A 19409-nucleotide genomic window follows, 5' to 3' on the forward strand; every position below is an offset into this window, starting at 1 on the left:
ATATTTTTTTAAAAACAGCGTCACTGAGGTATAAAAGGCAGAGATGGGCAGGCTTGTATCAGGAAACACCAGACTTCCCCAAGACTTTCAATGTTGCATTCAGATCAGATCATTTCCTTTATCTTCAATCAATGAGGTCATTGGCATCAGTGTGAAAAGTCTTCAATTCTAAGTAACTGAAAATCAAGTCACAGTTTAAACAACTTTTGGTTTGTATTTATCACATTATTGTAGGTTGAATTGTGTTCCTGAAAAAATATGTTTAAGTCCTAACCTCTGGTACCTGCAAATGTGACTTTATTTGGAAATGGGATCTTTGCAGATGTAATCAATTTAAGATGAGGTCATACGCAATTAAGGTGGGCCCTGATCCAATGACTGCTGTCCTTATAAAATGCTTATACCGAAAAGAAAATCTCATATCGATAACCTGAGCTTCTACGTGAAGAAACTTGAAAAAGGAGAGCAAACATAACAACAACAAAAAAGCAGAAGAAAGTAATAATGATTAGAATAGTAGTTAATGAAATAGAAAGCAGAAAAACAATAGAGAAAAACCAAAAAAATTGGCTCTTTGAGCCTGGCCCGGCGTGGCTCAGTGGTTGAGCATCAACCTAGGATCCAGGAAATTGTGGTTTGATTCCCGATCAGGGCACATGCCCGGATTGTGGGCTCGATACCCAGTCGGGGGCGTGGAGGAGGCAGTCGATCAATGACGACTCTCATCACTGATGTTTTCCCCCGCTCCTTTCCTCTCTCTGAAATCAGTAAAGATATGTTTTTTAAAAAAATTGGCTCCTTGTAAATACCCCCCCAAAAAAAAGAGCGAGAGAGAGACGGAGAAAGCAGAGAAGAAGGGACATCACTACCAAACCTATTGAAATATAAGAGTATAAGGAAATATAAACAACTTTATGCCAGCACATTACACAACATAAGTAAAAGGGACATATTACTTGACATATACAAATTATTAAAACTGCTTGAAAAAAAGAAACACTGAATAAATGTATGAAAAGTAAAGAAATTGAGTTAGTAATAAAATTTTTTCTAACAAAGAAAGACACAGGCACAGATGGCTTCACTAATGAGCTTTATCAAACAGTTTAAGAATAATACCAATCCTTCACAATTTCTCCCATAAAATAGAGAGGGCTAGTAACTACTCTGAACCAAAGCCAGACAAAGACATCAGAGGAAAATAAAACTATATATCTCCAACAATAAAGACAAAAAAAAAAAATCGATCCTCAATAAAAGATTAGCAAATGAAATGCATTAATACATAAAAAAGGATTATACACCATGATCAAATGGAATTTATCCTAGTAATACAAGGTTGGTTTAACATCTAAAAATAAATTAATGTTTTAGAAACTGTTTATTTTCCATTAACCGTATTTCTATGCTGTTTAATAGTTTGTGAAAGAACAACTTAAGACCACTCAGTGGTTGTCCCTACCTGTTCAGTGGCCTGAGCAGTGGGGGCTGCAGACCAGTCTTTAGTAACATGAGTGTGCTTAGTTGGTGAAAATTCAACAAACTGTACCTGCACTTATTTACTTTTAAAGTCAGCATTACTAACTGATACTTTTTGGCTATTCTGCATTCAATAACACAGGCCAAAATGCACCATTTTTTATTACAGTGATTCATCTTATTTTCTGAGATAATTCCACCTGCTTATCCAGTCTCATTCTCTCCCCATCAGCTATCTCTCTTTTTTTCTATCATCAGTTTCTCTTCCCACTCACACTTTATATTTTTCTACAAATAAAATTAGGTCTCCAATATCCTTAAAAAACAAACATCTTTAATCCTATTAGCTCATCCAACCAGTGCCCTCCGTTTTTCCTTCTTGCACTATCACATTTCTTAAAAGTAATTATTATGTATTCTCGGTGCCTTACCATACATACACTGTCTTAAACCCTGACAAGGACATTCCACAGGTAAAGCTCTCCCTGGCCCTTCTGCCCTTCCTCCTAGATCCAATTCACCTAAGTTCTCACCCACCCTCCTCTAGCTCTCTGTTGCATCTGGTTCCCTCTCCTGAAATGCTTTCTTGGCTTTTATGTTTGAACCATCTGGACTCTCCTTCTCTGAGCAGCTCCTCTATTTGCTCTTCCTCTTCACACCCAAACATCAGTATTTCACAATTCTGTTTATTTCCCACAGGGTCTCCCTTGGCGATGTCATCCCCCTCCCCATCTTCAATCTGACTTTCAGATGTATCAAATCTTGCTTAGTTCACATTTCTAACTGCCTGTGCTCTTTATGTAATTTTTCCCATAGGCTCTTCACTAGCCTAACAGTATGTATTGCTGGAAGAAGAACCTGAGGTGGAGATTTGGGTGCAGTAATTTATTGAGGGCATGCTCTTCAGGAGAAATCTACAATGGAGAGAGAAAAGCAGGCTTAAGAAGGGAAAAGATCAAGCAATGACATGGTCTTGGGTAAAACTGGCCTTGGCCTAAATCATAGGAGGTTGGGGGACCCCTTGGAGCATAACTGCACTGGCACGTTGTCCCTTCATGAGGTGCAGGAGGTGCGGGTGGTGGTGAGGATGAAAGTAACTTTCTGGGCCAGGTCACTCTCATTAGCCAGGGCACCTCTCCAGAGAAAGGGGGCAGTTGTGGGTAGTTAGGAACCAATACTCATAGCAGCTGGGGGAAGAAGGCACCATATAGGTAAAAGGGATCTGGGCAGGCAGTGGAGCATCATCTACATAGTATTAAGGCTAAAAGCATATTTGTCAATGTGCAGTTAAAAGCCATGTCCCTAGTTAAAAGTGTTTTAGACATACAGGTCGTTGAGCAGGTAGGAAGATGACTGGGGGAGGGGGCGTTATATAGAAGACCTCTTCTAAAGAGAAACCTGTGGCTTATTTGTCTCCCAAAGCATCTCTTGTAATCCGTACACCCTCCAGCCTCCAGACTTTAGGCTTGATTGTGAATTAGCGCTCATTCTTGGAAGATATTAATTAGGTTATTTGGATTACTTCTGTACCAGTATTTCTAAATATTTGAGTGATCATTTCTTTTTTTTAATATATCTTTATTGATTTCAGAGAGAAAGGAGAGGGAGAGAGAGATAGAAACGTCAATGACGAGAGAGTCATCGTTCAGCTGCCCCCCGCACGCCCCCGACTGGGGATCAAATCCACAACCCCGGCATGTGCCCTGACCGGGAATCGAACCCTGATCGCCTGGATCCTAGGTCGACGCTCAACCGCTGAGCCACGCCTGGCTGGGCTGAGTGATCATTTCTCATTCTACTTTTAATCTCTATTTGCCATTCCTAGGAATTATTCCAGTTAACTGTTTATTCTAATATTTTTGTATAAGTATATAGTTAAAAAATTAAAAACCTTGATTTCACCATGATTTATACATCTAAGGTCAAGGTTTTTCTATGGCGCCATAATTTGACTTCATATGCTTAACAGAATTTGAACAGGTATTTTAACTCCTATAATTTACATTGCAGCTCTAATTTTCACAGCTCTGATTTTGTCCCTACACAATTTTATTGCCACTTTATACCCTTTATAATTTGCATTTTGTATAATTTGACCTATTTACTACTTTCAGAAACTTTCTCATTAAGTTGTCCTCTGACATTAACCAATTTGCTGCTTATTCTTCTTCTGTCTTTGTTATATGCTAATATATCTTTTCATAACTTTTCCCTTTTTGAACAAGCACAGCCTTGATTAATTTAAAATTCTGTTTAAGATCCAAGGATAGTGTGAATTTCAGTGTTCTGTCCAAATCTAAGAGGTGACGCTGTCCATCTGTAATTTCTGGCAAGGAAAGAGTAAGAGAAGCCAGTCAGCTCTCTGCTTTGGTCAGGTAATCACTGTGAGACTTTATTGCTGCATTTTAAGTGTTGTGAACTCAAAAAGAAGTATTTCTCTTTATATAAAAACATGAGTTTTCCAAAGCCAAATAAAAATGATTTTTAAATTATTTTTTGTTTCAGTGCAACTGCAGCCCTGCTTCCTTCCAGTAGGGCAGGCAGATGGCCTACAGAAAAGTGCAGGCCTTGATGTTAAGCATCTCTGTTTGAATTCTGACTCTACTGTTTAATAATTGTATGGCCTTACATAGGCGATTAGCGTCGCTGAACCTCAGTTTCCTGATCTATGAGGCATATGTGTTTAGGGGATTTGGGGGAGGATGAATGTGAGTTAACAGTTTTTCAGATATTCCCACTTCAAAATAATTCAAGTCTCCTCAGTCATCCTGTAGTAGTCCCCTATTCTGAGTTACTGGAAATCTAGAAACGAGGGGCATGTTGTGTGAGGGCTGAAGGTTTGGCTCCAGGCTGTCACATTGGCTTCTTGTTTCCATCCACCTTCTTTGACCATTTATACATAGAAAGTGATATGTAAGGCTCCCATATGACCCCACTATGAGCCAGGAGCCCACAGTATTCCTTTTCTCATGCTCTGCATATCTTATTCTATTTGCTTATAATTATTTGACCAACTTAGATCCTGCCAGAACCCGCAATTGCCTTACTGTGTTTTAGTTTCTGCCCACCTACTTCTGTCCAATTCCAACCCCAAAAGCATTTTTTAATTGTATCTTTTGCTCTCCTGCTTTTATCACTGATTGAAGACTCTTAGACATCTTTTTCATAATTATTCCTTATCACCTTTTCTTTTCCCTCATTACTTAAAATGCATATTCTCCTCTCACCCAGGATTGACTCCTAACTCCTGGTGGCTCACTGCTACCCCTGTTTATCAACATCTCCTCTAACTAATGTCTCCCTATATGCCATCCCTCCTCTCCAGTGATGACTCTCATTCTATGTCTGCCTTACTGAGGGAGCCACCTCTCACTACTCTAGGCCACTTCTCTAAATTCTAGATTGGAAAGCTAGTCTTAAAGCGTTTCCTCCTAATAGGTAAATACCTATTTCATTTGGTTTATTTTCTGTTCCTGATATAATAGATTTCTTTCTCCTGACATGGGGAGCAAATGACATTTGCATTTTCTATTCACATTTTTAGGTGGCATACTGCTGGCTGGCAAAGTATTGACAGCAAAGCAAGAAATTATTGAATGTGTAGCATCAGCAGCTGTGATATCCCCAGGAAGATTCCCTGGGAAAACCCCTTCAGGACAGATAATTGAAGAAGCTTTGGGAGGTCTGGACAACTTTAAGAAGCCAAAAGGAAATGATGCAAGGAACAAAATGAATCAGCTCTCTTCCCAGGAAAGACATTTAGTCTGGCAACATTCAACAAGAAAATCTCCACAGAAGAGAATGTCCTTGAATGTGATGAAAGTGAAGGAAGTCTCAGTCTGAACTCAGATGTTATAACACAACAGAGATTTCACACTGGGGGAAAGCTCTATGAGTGCTTTGACTGTTGGAAAACTTTTTGCCAGAGCTCAAAGATGATTAGACATTAGAGAATTCATACTGGAGAGAGAACTTATGTATGTAAAGAATGTGGCAAAGCCTTTAGTTTGAGCTTACACCTTGTTAGACATCAGATAATTCATAGTAGAAAAAACCCTATGAATGTTGTGAATGTAGAAAAGCTTTTAGGGGCAGCTCAGAGCTCATCAGGCATCAGAGAATTCACACTGGAGAGAAACCTTATGAATGTAGTGAATGTGGGAAAGCTTTCAGCTGAAGCTCAGCCCTTATTCAGCAAAAGAAAATTCACACTGGAGACAAAGGCTATGAATGTATTGAATGTGGTAAGGCTTTTGGACATCAAAAGCCTTATTGAACATCAAATAAGCCTTATTGAACATCAAAGAATTCATTGGACAGAAACCTTATGAATGTAATGAATATGGAAAATCCTTCAATCGGAGCTCAGCCCTCAGCACCAGAGAATCCATGTAGTGAATGTAGGAAAACATTTAGGCATAGGTCAGGCCTTATGCAGCATCAGAGAACTCACACCAAAGTTTAACTGTGGGTACGAGCTGTACAATTGTTAAATATAGTGGTACCTCGGTTTTTGAATGTCTCCATTGATGAACGTTTCGCTTTATGAACTCCGTAAACCTGAAAGTACATGCTTCGGTTTTTGAACACACCTCAGAAGCCAAACATGCCACACAGCTTCTGCTGAGTACAAGACGCTAAGGTCTAGTTGTCAGAACTTGAACAGTCTTCCGGAACGGATTACATTAGAAAACCGAGGTACCACTGTACAAGGAATTCACTTTGGGATGAGATTCTACAGAAGATAGAAGTTTCCCGAGAGCACAGTTCCTGTCCTTCCAGCCTAGTTCAATACTTTAAGAGTAGCTCCACACAAAAATGTTTAAGTGTTGAATGGGCACCTTCACAGTAAGTGCAGGATTGGGGCAGAGATCCTGAAAGAGCTCCATATAAGATGGACTAAGAGGTGATGCCTCCAATGGCAAGTATCCCTGCCTAACAAGAGCATTGGTACATTTGGTAGTTGGGGTCATGTGCTGAGTTATTTGGTTATCTGAAATGTTGAGTTATGCCCTGGATTTTAGTAGTATCTGGGGAATTATAGCTCATTCTGCCCCCCTTGCCAGTTCTGTCCTCAGCCCTGAGCTTCCTGCTGAGGTCAGTTGAGGTCTACTTATTTATTGAGAACTTGCTATGTGTCAGCCATAGGGGAAGACATGGCCATTGCCCTCCCAGAGTTAAGGGCTAATGGGATATATCTTTGGTAGGATAAATCCAGGATTCTGTTGAAATACATGGCAGGCGTTCCTAACCTCGTCTATGAGTCACTAAAGGCTTCTTGGATGTGATGAAATCTGAGTTGAGATGTAAAATGTGGGTAGAAGTTAGCCAGATCAAGGCAAGAAGGAAGAGAGTATTACAGGCAGAGGTTATAGCATGTATAATGGCATGGAGAGAATCTGAAGATGTCCCTTCATCAGGACTCTTCTCTCTGGCAGGAATTGGTATTATACACCCTGGTTCAGAAGCCAGGACATGTGTTGGTTTCTCCCTTCCTATTTATGATCACTGAGTTGGTAGCCTATCCCAGACCCAGAGTGAGCTAAGAGATCTTGAAGTACTCAGGAGAATTAGTGTGACAGAAGACTGGTGTGTTGTATGGAAAAAGGCATGTATGTGCACTAAGGAAAGAACACACTGGAGGGTAGAGGGACAGTTGGGACTGGACTGTCTGTGTCCTATGACCCTGGAACCCAGGAAATGGGAAGCTGACAGGAACACAGGAATGAGGTGTGTGTTCCCATGCCCCACTATTCATTCCTTGTTCCCTCCCCTCATCACCAAGCTTCTGGGTGCTAAGCTACTTGAGGCCAATGAATATTTAATTACCCCCTCAGATTCCTCAAAACTCAACTCTGCTAGTTTAATTAATTGTTGAAGGCAATTGATACCTAAGAGAAAGTTTGATTCCTTTTCTAAGATGTTCCGATTTCTCTTCCAGGTACTGTCACTTCAGAAGACTTAGTGATCAAAGCTGTTGTGAGTAAGAGGGTTGGTGAACTTGGTAGGGAGTCTTGTGTCCAAAGGTTGTGGGATTATCAGTGAGATAAATCAGAAGTCCAAAGACTTCAAATGGATAGAGTTGCTTTTTCTTACAGATGACAATCGTATGATTTCATGTTTTTAATATCACTTAATAGTTTTTTCCTGATTGTGAATTAATTGTAAGTGTTGATAATACAGAAAATGAGAAAGTATAAATCACCTACAATCCCACTACCCATAGGAACATTAATATTTTGAAGTACTTTCTATTAGTTTTTTTTATCCCAACTCTAATATTCTTTGGTAAAAATCTTGTTTGGTAAATCATTTTTAGTAACCAATTTTAACATTTACACTTCTTTTTAGTATTAGAATGTAATGCAAGGTGTATTGCTGTAAAATCTGAGTTTTAAGTTTTGCTTTGAAATTATTCATTCAGGAGCAGGGAGCACAATAACGTGAGTGGAGATGTGCTAGGAGAATGGGGGAAGGAGTTGTGGGAAGAAGTCAGGGAATTGGTATTATGCTTTTATTCCCTGGGCCAAAAAGTGTCTGGAAACTGGCAGCTAGTCCCTGGGGCAGCAGTTCACCAGGTGAAGTCACAAAATTGAGGGAACACCTGGGCCTGCACTGTGGTTGAAAGACCATGGGAATGAGAACAACTAGCCTTTTGAAACACACACACATTTGTGCCCACCAGAATCAGGACACTTCTTCACGTTTGAGAATAAGAGCGTGGGCAACTGCCATGCCTTCCTCTCCTCTCTCAGCGGTTCTCAGTAGAAACACTTGTGCAGAAAAAAATCCCATGACCCTTTAGATCTGTGATCATGTGTCAAGACGACAAGACAGCTGCCAAAGACAAAGTTTGAGTAGCAGTATCTGGTGCTGGCCCATCAAAAAGCAAGAGGTGGGTGGGTATAAATGGGGTCTGCCCACAGGGCTCACCTTTCCTCCTGATTTTGCAGAAATGTTTTCCAGGACAGTCCTTCTGCATGGAAAATTATTATACCTGACAACCCCCCTTGGTCTGAGGATTCACTTTATGGGGCAAGAGAAGCAAAGGAATTCACAGGGGAGCTTGGAGAGACCAAGGTCAGATTTGCTTAAATTTCCAGTCAGCTAGACAGTATTAATTGAAGGGAGATGGAAGATGAGAAGGGAGAAGAGGTAGGAAACTGATATTAAGTATTTTGTCTAAACTGCACATTATCTTTTAAAATCTGTGAATCTGTTGTGCAAGATCTATTTAAGGTCAACATTGTTCCCCCTCTGGACTGCCTCTATACCAAGAGAAACAAGGCCCTAAGCAAAAGGGAAAGGCATGAATTACTTTTACTCCAGCAAAGCTTATGAAGGAAAAAATAATTACCTTTGACATCTAGCTTATATCGGTGCCCTCTGTTTCATAAACATGTAGCAATTTGAAACTTTAAGAGATCACCTACTTCAGTTCCATTAAACTGAGGGTCTAGAATTGTCAGGTGACTTGCTTACAGCTGCAGAATTAATGGAAAAAAACTAGCAAGAACAAAGGTCTCCACTTCAAGGCTATTCCTTTTCTCAACTATAAATCTCCTTTATGCCCTGGCTGCTGTGACTTGGTTGGGTGTCATCCTGTGTACCAGAGGTTGCTGGCTGATTCCGGTCAGGGCACATACTGCGGTTGTGGGCTTCATCCAGTAGGGGGTGTGCAAGAGGCAGCTGATGGATATTTCTCTTTCTCCTTCTCCCTTAAACTCTCTCTAAAAATCAATAAAAACATATTTAAAAAAAATCTCCTTCATGCAAATAGTTCATATTTGCAGACTAATAATTTGCAGAAGACATTTTGTATACATTAGTGTGAGATGGGTATGTCTGCCATTGTCATTTATCAATGAGGAAGTCACAGATCAGAGTTAACTAGTTAATCTCCCAGGACTTGGAAGGGACAGAGATGCTATGGAAAGTATGTGCTTTTCTTAATCTTTCTGAACTATCCTGGGCTTCCACTCCCTTTTAAATCCTTTTTTCTCTAATTTTAGAAGTTTTAGATATTTATTGCAAGAAAATTTGGAAGACACAGAAAGCACAAGAAAAAACTAAATCACCTATAATCTTATCACCCAGAGATAACCATTACAGCATTTTAAGATTATATACTTCCAGTATTTTTAATGCATAAATATATTTTACATGGAATAATACTGTACATAATTCTTTTATTTTTACTTAAGATATTAATGCTTTGTCATTTAATATCAACATCATTTTTAACAGCTTTTAAGACTTTGTATACATTCATGATGGTTTCTGAAGCATACATTTACAGGTAGAATTTTAAAGTCAAAAGGCAATTCTTAAGGCTTCTGGTATTGATTGCCAGAGATAGTATCCACATCTCACTTGCAACATTAGAGTCCCAATTTCCCTGAATTTTTGTTAGTTTTATGAGGGACAAAAAAATTGCCATCTCAACTCTTGCTTTTTATAGTACATTTTTAATTCTAGCAAGGCTGAACACTTAGTGTCCACTGATATTTATCCTTTTGTGATTTGCCTATTTAAGAAACATTTTTTTCTATTGCTACTTTTTCCTGGGGAGACAGTCTAGAGGAATCACTCCACAGAAGGGTTCTGGATTCCTACTGCCTGGGTTCAAAGTCTAAACTCACCACTTTTTAGCTCTATGACATCGAGTAAGCCATGATCCTAAGCCTTCATTTCCTCATCTGTAAAACATGGGCTGTGTGAGAAATAACTAGTACATATATACAAAGCCCTAACAAGCACCTATTACGTTTCTTATCAATCTGTGTAAGAACTCTATATAATAAAGAATATCTCCTTTTTGTAATATATGTCATATCATTCCCACTTAGTTTGTCCTACCCTTTTCAGTTTAGGTCTTTCTCTGTGGAAGAAAATAAGAGTTGAATAGCTCTTACTATTTGTTACATTTTCCCAAATGATTCTATCCCTTTTTTCTCATTCTCTCTATGCATGGGCAGTTAGCCCTCCAGCCATTCCCACTGGTTAGTACATGCTCATCTGTATATGCCCCAACTGGAGCACTACTTCTCTATTTATCCTCATGAAAACTCTTTTCCTATGAACAAGATCCTAGATTCCCATAGATTTGTATTTTTGGTAAGGTGTGTTAGTAACGCCAATCTATTAGGTATTTTGAATAATGTGTTTTTTTTCTGTTGCTGACTAGCCTATACACCTTTCCACATTGCCCTGAGAAGTACCAGCCTAGGGATACTTTTCCTGCTGGGTCCCTCAGAAGAGGGTAGTCTCTGGATGGGCAATGACTGTTACTTTCTGTTGTCATTTCCCTTTACCATTGTTTTTAACAAAATTCACAAGAGACTGAATACTGCTGATATAAGACAAAACTGAACATGTGTGAGGTGCCTAGAAAATAAGTCACAGACCCAGCAACTGAATAACTTGTTTTAGCACCTGAGCCCAAGAGAGTGCACTAGGAACTGTGGGAGTTCAGTCTGCAAAACAAATGATATGGTGGCCATAGCAGCTTCTGACCCAGAGCCTTGGGAGTTGGGAGAAATCCACAGCAGCTTTGTCAGTCTTAAGAACCAAAGATGACCTTATGTCTGGGAGAGGGATATTTAGAACTCTTAACAGATTCTTAACTTCTAGGTTGTATCTTTCTGACCTCACACCCCCAGCTGCATGAAAGATCTAGCCTAGCCTACAGGTAGGGCAAGGAAACTACCTATTAACCCTTTTTCTGGGTCACACCAGACGAAGACAAAACTCAACACCCCACGGTCCAAGGACTCCAGGCTTTTTCTACAGGGTGTCCGCCCAGAAAATATATACACACAATATCTGTAGATTCTATTATATTTTAGAAATGAAATGTATTTGAATAAACACTGCCTTAATAATTCAAAGTGTATACATTTTTTTGGGACACTTGTATTAACAAGCTTTTCCACTGGTTCAGATTTTACTACAGGCACTGCTTAAGGGATGCTAGCTACATGCATACTCCTTTTACAGACCTGATTCCACTTGAAAAGGAAATCAACAGGAATGCTCCACAGAGTGGCCTTTTACTTTCAATTTCTCAGATGGGCCAGACTTTCTTCCTGACCTTTGTCTATTGTTCCCATTCATCCTTCAGATCATTTTTCTCAGAAGCCTTCCTTGACCCAAGGTTGGGTCAGGTACTCCTTAATGTGACATAGCACTGATCATACCAGTGTAATTGCCTGTTTGCCCTGTCCATTAAACTGAAAAGATTGTCTTTATTTTCCATACCTAGTTCCTGGCACAAAGCAGGCACTCAAAAAAAGTAACTGCAGGATAAATTAATTTGTATTCTTCTATCTCATTTCTGGCCTGCCCTGGGCTCAATAAATCACTGACAAAACTATTTATCCCCATCTGTCCTGTCACTGTTCCTACTTGATCAGTAAAATTTTTGCATTCCCCGAGACTAAATGTCCTGCATACTGTCCACACCATCCCCCAAACCTGGCACACCAGCAATCAGATGCAGTGACAGAGCCTGGATTGCTGTACCCTCTTCATGGCATTCTCATGGAAAGTGAGGTTTTAATGTAATAGTTCCATTTTTCGTATTTCCTGAGTATTCCTAATAGTAGAAAAGCTGGAAGCAATGATTCTTCCATCTGCTGTTCTGACTAGTCCCAGGAAAAGCTTTCAACGGACAATATGCCTATGCGCTGGGAAATGCTGCATAAAGTTAGACTGACTCGAGGCCTAGTTTACAACCTTCATGGAGTCTTGCTCCAAGTAAACCCTTCTGCTAGCAAAGATATAAATCTGACTGAAGTATTTACAATATTCATTGTATTCACAAGTTACTTTATAGTGTGGACTCTCTGATGGCGCATAAGGACTGATCTGTGCCTGAAAGCCTTCCCACATTCATTACATATATAAGCTTCATCCCCAGAGTGGATTCTCTGATGCTGAACAAGGGCTGAGCTCCTTTTGAATGTTTTACCACACTCATTACAGTGATAAGGTTCTTCTCCACTATGAATTCTCTGATGTCTAATGAGGTTTGAGCTCAAACTGAAGGCTTTTCCACACTCATTACATTCATAGGGCTTCTCTCCACTGTGTATTCTCTGATGGGTTATCAGCTCTGAGCTCTGCCTGAAAGCTTTCCCACATTCATTACATTCATAAGGTCTCTCTCCTGTATGAATTCGCTGGTGTCTAATAAGCTTTGAGCTCTGGCTAAAGGTTTTCCCACACTCATTGCACTCATAGGGTTTCTCACCAGTATGAATTCTTTGATGGATGATGAGATAGGAGCTTTGACTGAACGCTTTGCCACATTCGTTACACTTACAAGCTTTCTCACCGGTATGAATTTTCCGGTGTCTGATGAGGGCCGAGCTCTGATTGAAGGCTTTTCCACATTCGCTACATTCATATGCTTTCTCACCACTATGAATTCTCTGATGAATAATAAGATACGATCTCAAACTAAAGGCCTTCCCACACTGGTTACATTTATAGGGCTTTTCTCCGGTATGGATTCTCTGATGTTGGGTTAGAGAAGAATGCTGTTTAAAGCTGTGCCCACATACATCACATCTATAAGGTCTCTCTTCTGTAGGAACTTTCTGATATGTTACAGAGTTTGTACTTAGAATCAGGCTTCTTTGAGGCTCATGATGGTATCTCTTCCCTAGAGATTTGTGTGTGATTACTTGACTATAACTGCCTCCCTGGGAAGGGGATCTTCCTAATTTCTCCCCCGAAGCACTTCCTTGCTGCCACTCTAAACTGTTTTCATATTCACTAACTCCTCCGAATGAAAGTTCCTGGGGAAGTCCTGCTTTTTCTCCTGAAATGTCCTTCTTTGTCGCTGATTCATTGTTCTCACAATCTGAAATGATAATAGCAAAAAACAGGTTTTTAATTTCTCCAGTCACTCTCAATACTTACTTCCTATGTGAGAGAAAACAGATGCTTCTACCCACAAAAGGTGTCACTGTCCACATTAATCTGGTCATAACAGGGTCCTTCCTCCTTTCTAATACTGGGGCCTACATCTACACTTTGCAGTTTATCCTTACTTGCCTCCTCTGAGACTTCAACGGATTAGTTACCTATTACTATTCCTTTCCTAATATTTTCAACCTTTTTCTCCATGGTCTCCTTCCTGTCCATCAGCATTTAAAAATTTTTTAAAATTGATTTTTAGAGAGAGAAGGGAGAGGGAAGAGAGAAAAACATCGATGTGAGAGCAAAGCATGGATCAACTGCCTTCTGCAAGCCCCTACCAGGGATTGAGCCCACAACCTGGGGAATGTACCCTGACCAGAAATAGAACCAGCAATCTTTGGGTGCATGGAATGATGCCTAACCAACTGAGCTACATAGGCCAGGGCTGTCCATCAGCATTTTAAATGAGCTCAAGTTGCTCTTATTTTTTAAAGTCAGGCTCCTTGCCTATACATCTTCCTCATGAAACCTTATTTCCATTCAGAGTAAAGGTTCTTAAGGCGGTGTATACTCATCTCCATTCTGCAATCTGGTTTTTGCCTTACACATGGTCCTTGCCCCATCCCCATACACTCTCATCAAGGTCACCAACTTCATAGCTGCTTAATTTAATGGATACTTTATGGGTCTTACTTAGTTGGCCTCTCTGTAGCACTGACACTGGACAGCACGTTCCTTCTACAAATAGCTATGTTAGCCTGGTTTCTGTGGCTGTTCCTTCTTAGATTCAAGGCCAATCACTCAAACAAGAGTTCCTTCAAATTTTGTTCTGAGTGCTCATGTATCCCCACTGTACAAACTGTCTACCTTAGACTTCAGTTACTAATGTACTTATGTTGTAGGCTTATCAGATCCCCAATTCTATCCCAGTTTTCTCTCTTAAACTCCAGACTCACAGCCAATGCTAATTGGGAATATTACTTGTGAATATTTCACAAGCACCACAATGTCCCAAACTAAACACATCATCAATGTGTTTTTTCCCTTATGTTTTCCATTTATATGAATAGGTCCACTAACCAAGCTGTTTAAGACTAAACCTGAGTATCATCCTCAAATCCTATCCACATGCTCCGTTTTTAATAATGACCAGCCAACCAAGTGATTAGAGGGTTGGAACTTTCAGCCCCATCTTCTGACCTTCAGGGATAAGGGCTGGAGATTGAGTCAGCTAATCACTAATGGCCAATGACTTAATCAGTTGTGCCCATGTAATGAAACCTCCATAAAAACTTTCAACAAAGGGGTTCAGAGAAGTTCCAGTATGGTGAATGCATCCAAGTGCCAGGAGAATGGCACCCCGAACTTCACAGCTATAGAAGCCCCTGCACTCAGGACGCTTCTTGACTTTATCCTATGTACCACTAGTTCATCTGTATCCTTTATAATAAGTATTTCCCTGAGTTCTGCGAGTGATTATAGCAAATTATGAAATCTGAGAAGGGGGTTGTGGAACTGCCAATTCACAAAAAATCAGAAGTGTGGGTAACCTGGGATGCATTACATGCAATTGGCATCTGAAGTGGGGGGCCAGTCTTGTGGGACTGAAACCTTAACCTGTGAGGTGTGCACTAATTCTGGGGAGTTAGTGTCAGAACTGCTTAATGTGAGGAAAAACCTCATACATCAGTGTCAGAAGTGTTGAGACAGTTTTTCCCTTTAGCTTGGGATACTCCTCCTCCCACCTATTTACCTGGCCTTTTCCTACTTATAGTTCAAGTCTTAGCTTAGATGTCTCTTCCTTCAAGAAGTATTCCTTGAAGCTCTAAGGTTGGGATAGATGCCTTTATGTGCCCCCATAGTACCCAGTGCCTACTTTTATTCTATAATGTACTATACTATACTGCAATTGCCTTTTTGCTGTCCACCACCCTTACCTAGACCTGAAAGTTCCTCGAAGATAGAGACCCAGTGTCTATAACCATACCAGATGTGTATTAGTACCCAGGTAAGGTATATAATGAAGAAATAAGTAAATAAATGACAGGGAAGCTGACACAAGGAGGCCTGACTGCAATTTGTGAGGGTAGCTGAATACAAAACTGCAGAAGTGAGCCTCTCTGGCCTAGAATAATAAAGGCGAGGCTTACATGCGGCATGTTTGTAAAATGCAATTAATACTGTATCCTCAAAGCCAGAGGCCTAACTGATAGTTTCCAGATGAGTTTCTATTTCTTACCACTTTGCAAGGAAAGGCAAGGTTCCCAAGGTTTCAGCTGTGCCTTTAAAGGCTGGAGTTGGATGTTTAATTCTTGGGATGCTCCAAGACATGTCAAATCCTTCCATGGTACTGTTGGTCCTTGTGGACTAGCTCGGACCTGAAATCAGTAAAATATGGTTAGTATGGTGAGGAAATCCCTAGGGAAATGTTCAGTAAAAATCGCAGAGGTTAACAAAGACACCTCTGGGGATGAGGGATAGGGGAAAAATAACTACTTAAGGGTAGAGATGGGCATGGCCCTAGTAGTCACTTCAGGGGTATGGTTCACTAGAGATAAATTTTCATCCTACTGTTAGGATGATGCCACATGTTCTAGTTTATAAATTCCTTTTCCCACAACATATTGCATCTCCCTGTTCCCACCTGCTGCCCTGGATCATCAAATTCCCTCTCCAAATCCTCCAACAGAGTCACAGCTTCCTCGCCACTCTTTGGACTATGTTGCTGAACCCAGACTTGCAGCTCCTCAGGCAGGATGCTCAGGAACTGCTCTAGTACCAGCAGTTCTAGGATCTGCTCCTTTGTGTGCAACTCTGGCATGAGCCACTGATAGCAAAGCTCCTGGAGTCGGCCCAGAGCCTCTCGGGGCCCAGGTGTCTCCTGGTAGCAAAACTTTCTGAATTGCTGGCGAAACAATTCTTGGCAGGATCGGGTACTCCCCTTCTGCTTTAATTTCTGACCCCAGGACAGGCTTTCTTCTACTTTCACTAGTATCAGTTCTTGTTCCTGAGGAGTGTGACGTAGCAGGGTTGAAACTGCTCTGGATTCTACAGCCATTCTGGCCTGAAACAGATGATCAAAAAGCTCACTTCAACGGGGTACTCTACTTCAGAAATTCTTTCAGTAATCTCTTCTTTCTGAAGGAAAAAAGAGCACTGTTAACTGATAGCAGTGAAAAAACACTCGAAGAACTTACAATAAACATCGGTGATCCCAGGAACATATTGAAAGGGAGCAAGTTTGAGACTGTAAGTAAATAATAATCAAGTGACAAACTAAAAATCATTCATGTCTTTCACTGTCTCCTATTTTGTAGAATTTCGACCACTAATTCTGTAAGAAATTATTTTAGAAGCAAAGGAATGCAGTATTAACGTGAGTCACACACTGAGAAATTTCCTTTTAAATTCTCATTCAACTCTCACTCATCGAGGAGAAAAATGTCTTTAAGGTGTATGTAAAACTTGCAGAACTCCCTCTTTAATAACGTTATAAGCCTCAGACTCCAAGGGTAACAGTATCTAGCTAGAATTTAATAATGCTGACATTAAATATATTTTTAATGACCTATCTATGGCACTGTTGATTCATTTAAGGTAGTAAACCATTTTTTAAAATGCATATTAAACAGTATTTGACATTTGACTTAAATAAGAATATTATTGGATATTTGCCATTTGATCAATTTTGGTAGTCACTGAATTTCTTCAACAAACACTGAGGAACTTACTATGGAAGCTGTCGTGAGCCCGGTATTAGGATAGAAAGGTTTTTGCTCCTGAACAAATGAGTCTACCCAGGAATAATCAAGAAGCATTTGTCAAATGCGTACCGTGTGTTCAAAACCATGTCAGATATAGAGGCACGGAAGTGAAAAGGTCAATCTCAGCTCTACAGAAGCTTAGAATATCTGGAGTAAGTATTTTTAAGTTTCCTGATATAGATCAAACACGATCTGATTTTAGGACGGGGGAATATCGATGGGAGGGATGTCCCTGCATCAGGACAGTAAAATCTAACCCTACCACTACCATTAGCTTTAGAGATTATTGAGGCTACAAATCTGTGGTTTATTAATCAGCTCGGACGCACTGGCTTCTCTATTTTTATATCCCGGTTAAACCACAACATTTGCAAAATCAGGGCGGTGGGGGAGTCGGTGCCCTACCCGCTGGAAAGCAGGGACTCGCGGGCTGGCCTCACCGGCGCCCCAGGGCGCAAGCAGACCGGGGCCCGAGGAGCGGGGCTCCTCCCCGCCCGGCCCGCCGTCCCGGCTGCGCGCCCTCCCCTCCCCCCCTCCCCCCGCCCCGGGGCCCGCGTCCCTCACCGCAGAGCCCAGGAGCGGGCAGGGAAGGCGCCGCCGGCCCCGAGCGGCGAGCCACAAAGACCGGAAGTGCGCCCCCGCGGCTGTCCGCCCGCGAGTCCTCCCGAGCCTCCTTCCGCCCGCCGCTCGCGGGCGGCCAATGGGCGGCGCTGCTCTCCCCACCGCCCGCCCTCGGCGCCCGCGGCCGTGAGGGGCGGGGCGGGGCGGCCCGGGCCGAGGTGCGCGGAGCGGTCGCCGGGAGAGGCCGCCCCTCCCCGCCACCTCCTCCACCTCGGCCCGTCGGACTCGGCGACGCGTCACTCCCGATTCGTCCCACCGGCGACGTCTCAGAAACGTATCGGTATTTTGCTGTATTTCTCGCGCTCTCCCAGGGTCTCTGACAAAAGTAAACACGCGGAGAAACAGGCTGAGCGGGAAGTAACAGCCCTGTACACGGCTCCTCTGTGCCGCAGCGGTACTGTCCCAGGTCCCGGCCGGGGCACTGTCCAGAGCCCAGCGGCTTGGGGTCAGCCCCGAAGCCCCCGCGCCCGAGGACCCGCCTTCCCAGACTCCGCCCCTCTCACCTGGGGCTTTCCCATTTTTCACCGGACCCTAGCTGGCATGAAATCTTAGGATTTAAATTAATTTTTTTAAAAAATACATCTTTATTGGTTTCGGAGAGAGGAAGGGAGGAGAGAGAGAGAGAGATAGAAACATCAGTGATGAGAGAGTCATTGATCCGCTGCAGCTCGCAAACCCGGGCCTGTGCCCTGACCGGGAATCGAACCGGGATCTCCTGGATCCTAGGTGGATGCTCAGCCGCTGAGCCACACCCTCTGACCATTTAGTAGGTGAAAAATGATGTGTCGTGTTGTTTTAAACTAGTTAGCTTGAGAGTAAGGTATTTCCCTCTCATGTTTATTGACCCTATATGGTTCTTCAAAGAAATGACTTTTCCCTGTTTTAAAAATTGAGGTGTCACTATTTTTCTTGTCATGTGTGAGAGCTTTTACTCGCTAAGGATATCAATTCATCTGTTGCAAACATTTCTCCTTTTACTTGTATTTATTTTTAAAATGTTCGTACAAGGCGACACACACATGAAAACAAATCCTCCTTTGTGAAGACAATGAAAAGACACATATTTGGGGGGAAAATTCGTTAGCAGGCAGAGCTATTAGTGACTTACTAAATCATTCTTAATCATTGTCAAATGACTGGCAATTTTACACAGCAAGAGAACAGATAATATTACCTTGTGTTTCAGTTACCTGTTGCTGCCTAGTGACCAAGTGGGACTTGGAGATAAAAGCAGCAGGTGTTCTGCTGCCCCCGATTCTGTGGTCAGCAATGCAGGCCGGGCTTAGCGGGCATGGCCAGTGTCTGCTTTATGAGGCGGCAGTGTGTCTTCACTCCCATCGCCGTGCTCTTGGTGCTGCCTTTGTCGAGTCTCCTCCATAGGGCCTCTCTCCACGCAGTCTCTCACTCAGGAGTTTAGCCTAAGCTTTCTTAGGTGGCAGCTGGCTTCCAAGAGAGGGAAGGAGGAGGGGAAGATGCTAGTTCTCTTAAGGCCTAGGTCTGGAACTGGCATTGTGTTACTTTCGCTGAATTCTATTGGCAGAAAGAGTAGATTGGTGGGAAGGGAAAGAGACTTCACTTTTTAATGGGAAGAGCAACTTGAACACAGGAGAAAATTTT

At 41.7% G+C, this 19409-nt stretch overlaps 1 protein-coding gene across 2 annotated transcripts; it reads right to left on the bottom strand.

Annotated features, from left to right (window-relative positions):
• Positions 1-9593: 9593 nt before the first annotated feature.
• On the bottom strand, positions 9594-17835 carry ZNF397 (zinc finger protein 397). 2 transcript variants are annotated; one of them, XM_081148141.1, is made up of 4 exons: positions 17736-17835; positions 16052-16545; positions 15647-15785; positions 9594-13348 (listed from the first exon to the last, which is right to left on the bottom strand). In XM_081148141.1, the coding sequence occupies exons 2-4, from the start codon at positions 16463-16465 to the stop codon at positions 12306-12308; spliced, it is 1596 nt and encodes a 531-aa protein (XP_081004267.1). In that variant the 5' UTR covers positions 16466-16545; positions 17736-17835; the 3' UTR covers positions 9594-12305. The 2 variants fall into 2 exon arrangements, with proteins under 2 accessions (XP_081004267.1, XP_081004268.1); XM_081148142.1 differs by lacking the exon at positions 17736-17835 and adding an exon at positions 17577-17624.
• Between the last annotated feature and the right edge of the window lie 1574 nt (positions 17836-19409).

The sequence above is a fragment of the Miniopterus schreibersii genome, assembly GCF_964146895.1.
Source record: "Miniopterus schreibersii genome assembly, chromosome: 10".
In the NCBI taxonomy this organism is placed as follows: Eukaryota; Metazoa; Chordata; class Mammalia; order Chiroptera; family Miniopteridae; genus Miniopterus; species Miniopterus schreibersii.

Excerpts from the sequence above, each read along its gene's own strand:
- ZNF397 (XM_081148141.1), bottom strand. The coding sequence starts at position 16,465 with ATGGCTGTAGAATCCAGAGCAGTTTCAACCCTGCTACGTCACACTCCT. Across the intron at positions 15,786-16,051 it reads TTGATGATCCAGGGCAGCAG|GTCCGAGCTAGTCCACAAGG; the intron begins GTGGGAACAGGG and ends TACTGATTTCAG. Across the intron at positions 13,349-15,646 it reads TTGCCTTTCCTTGCAAAGTG|ATTGTGAGAACAATGAATCA; the intron begins GTAAGAAATAGA and ends TTATCATTTCAG.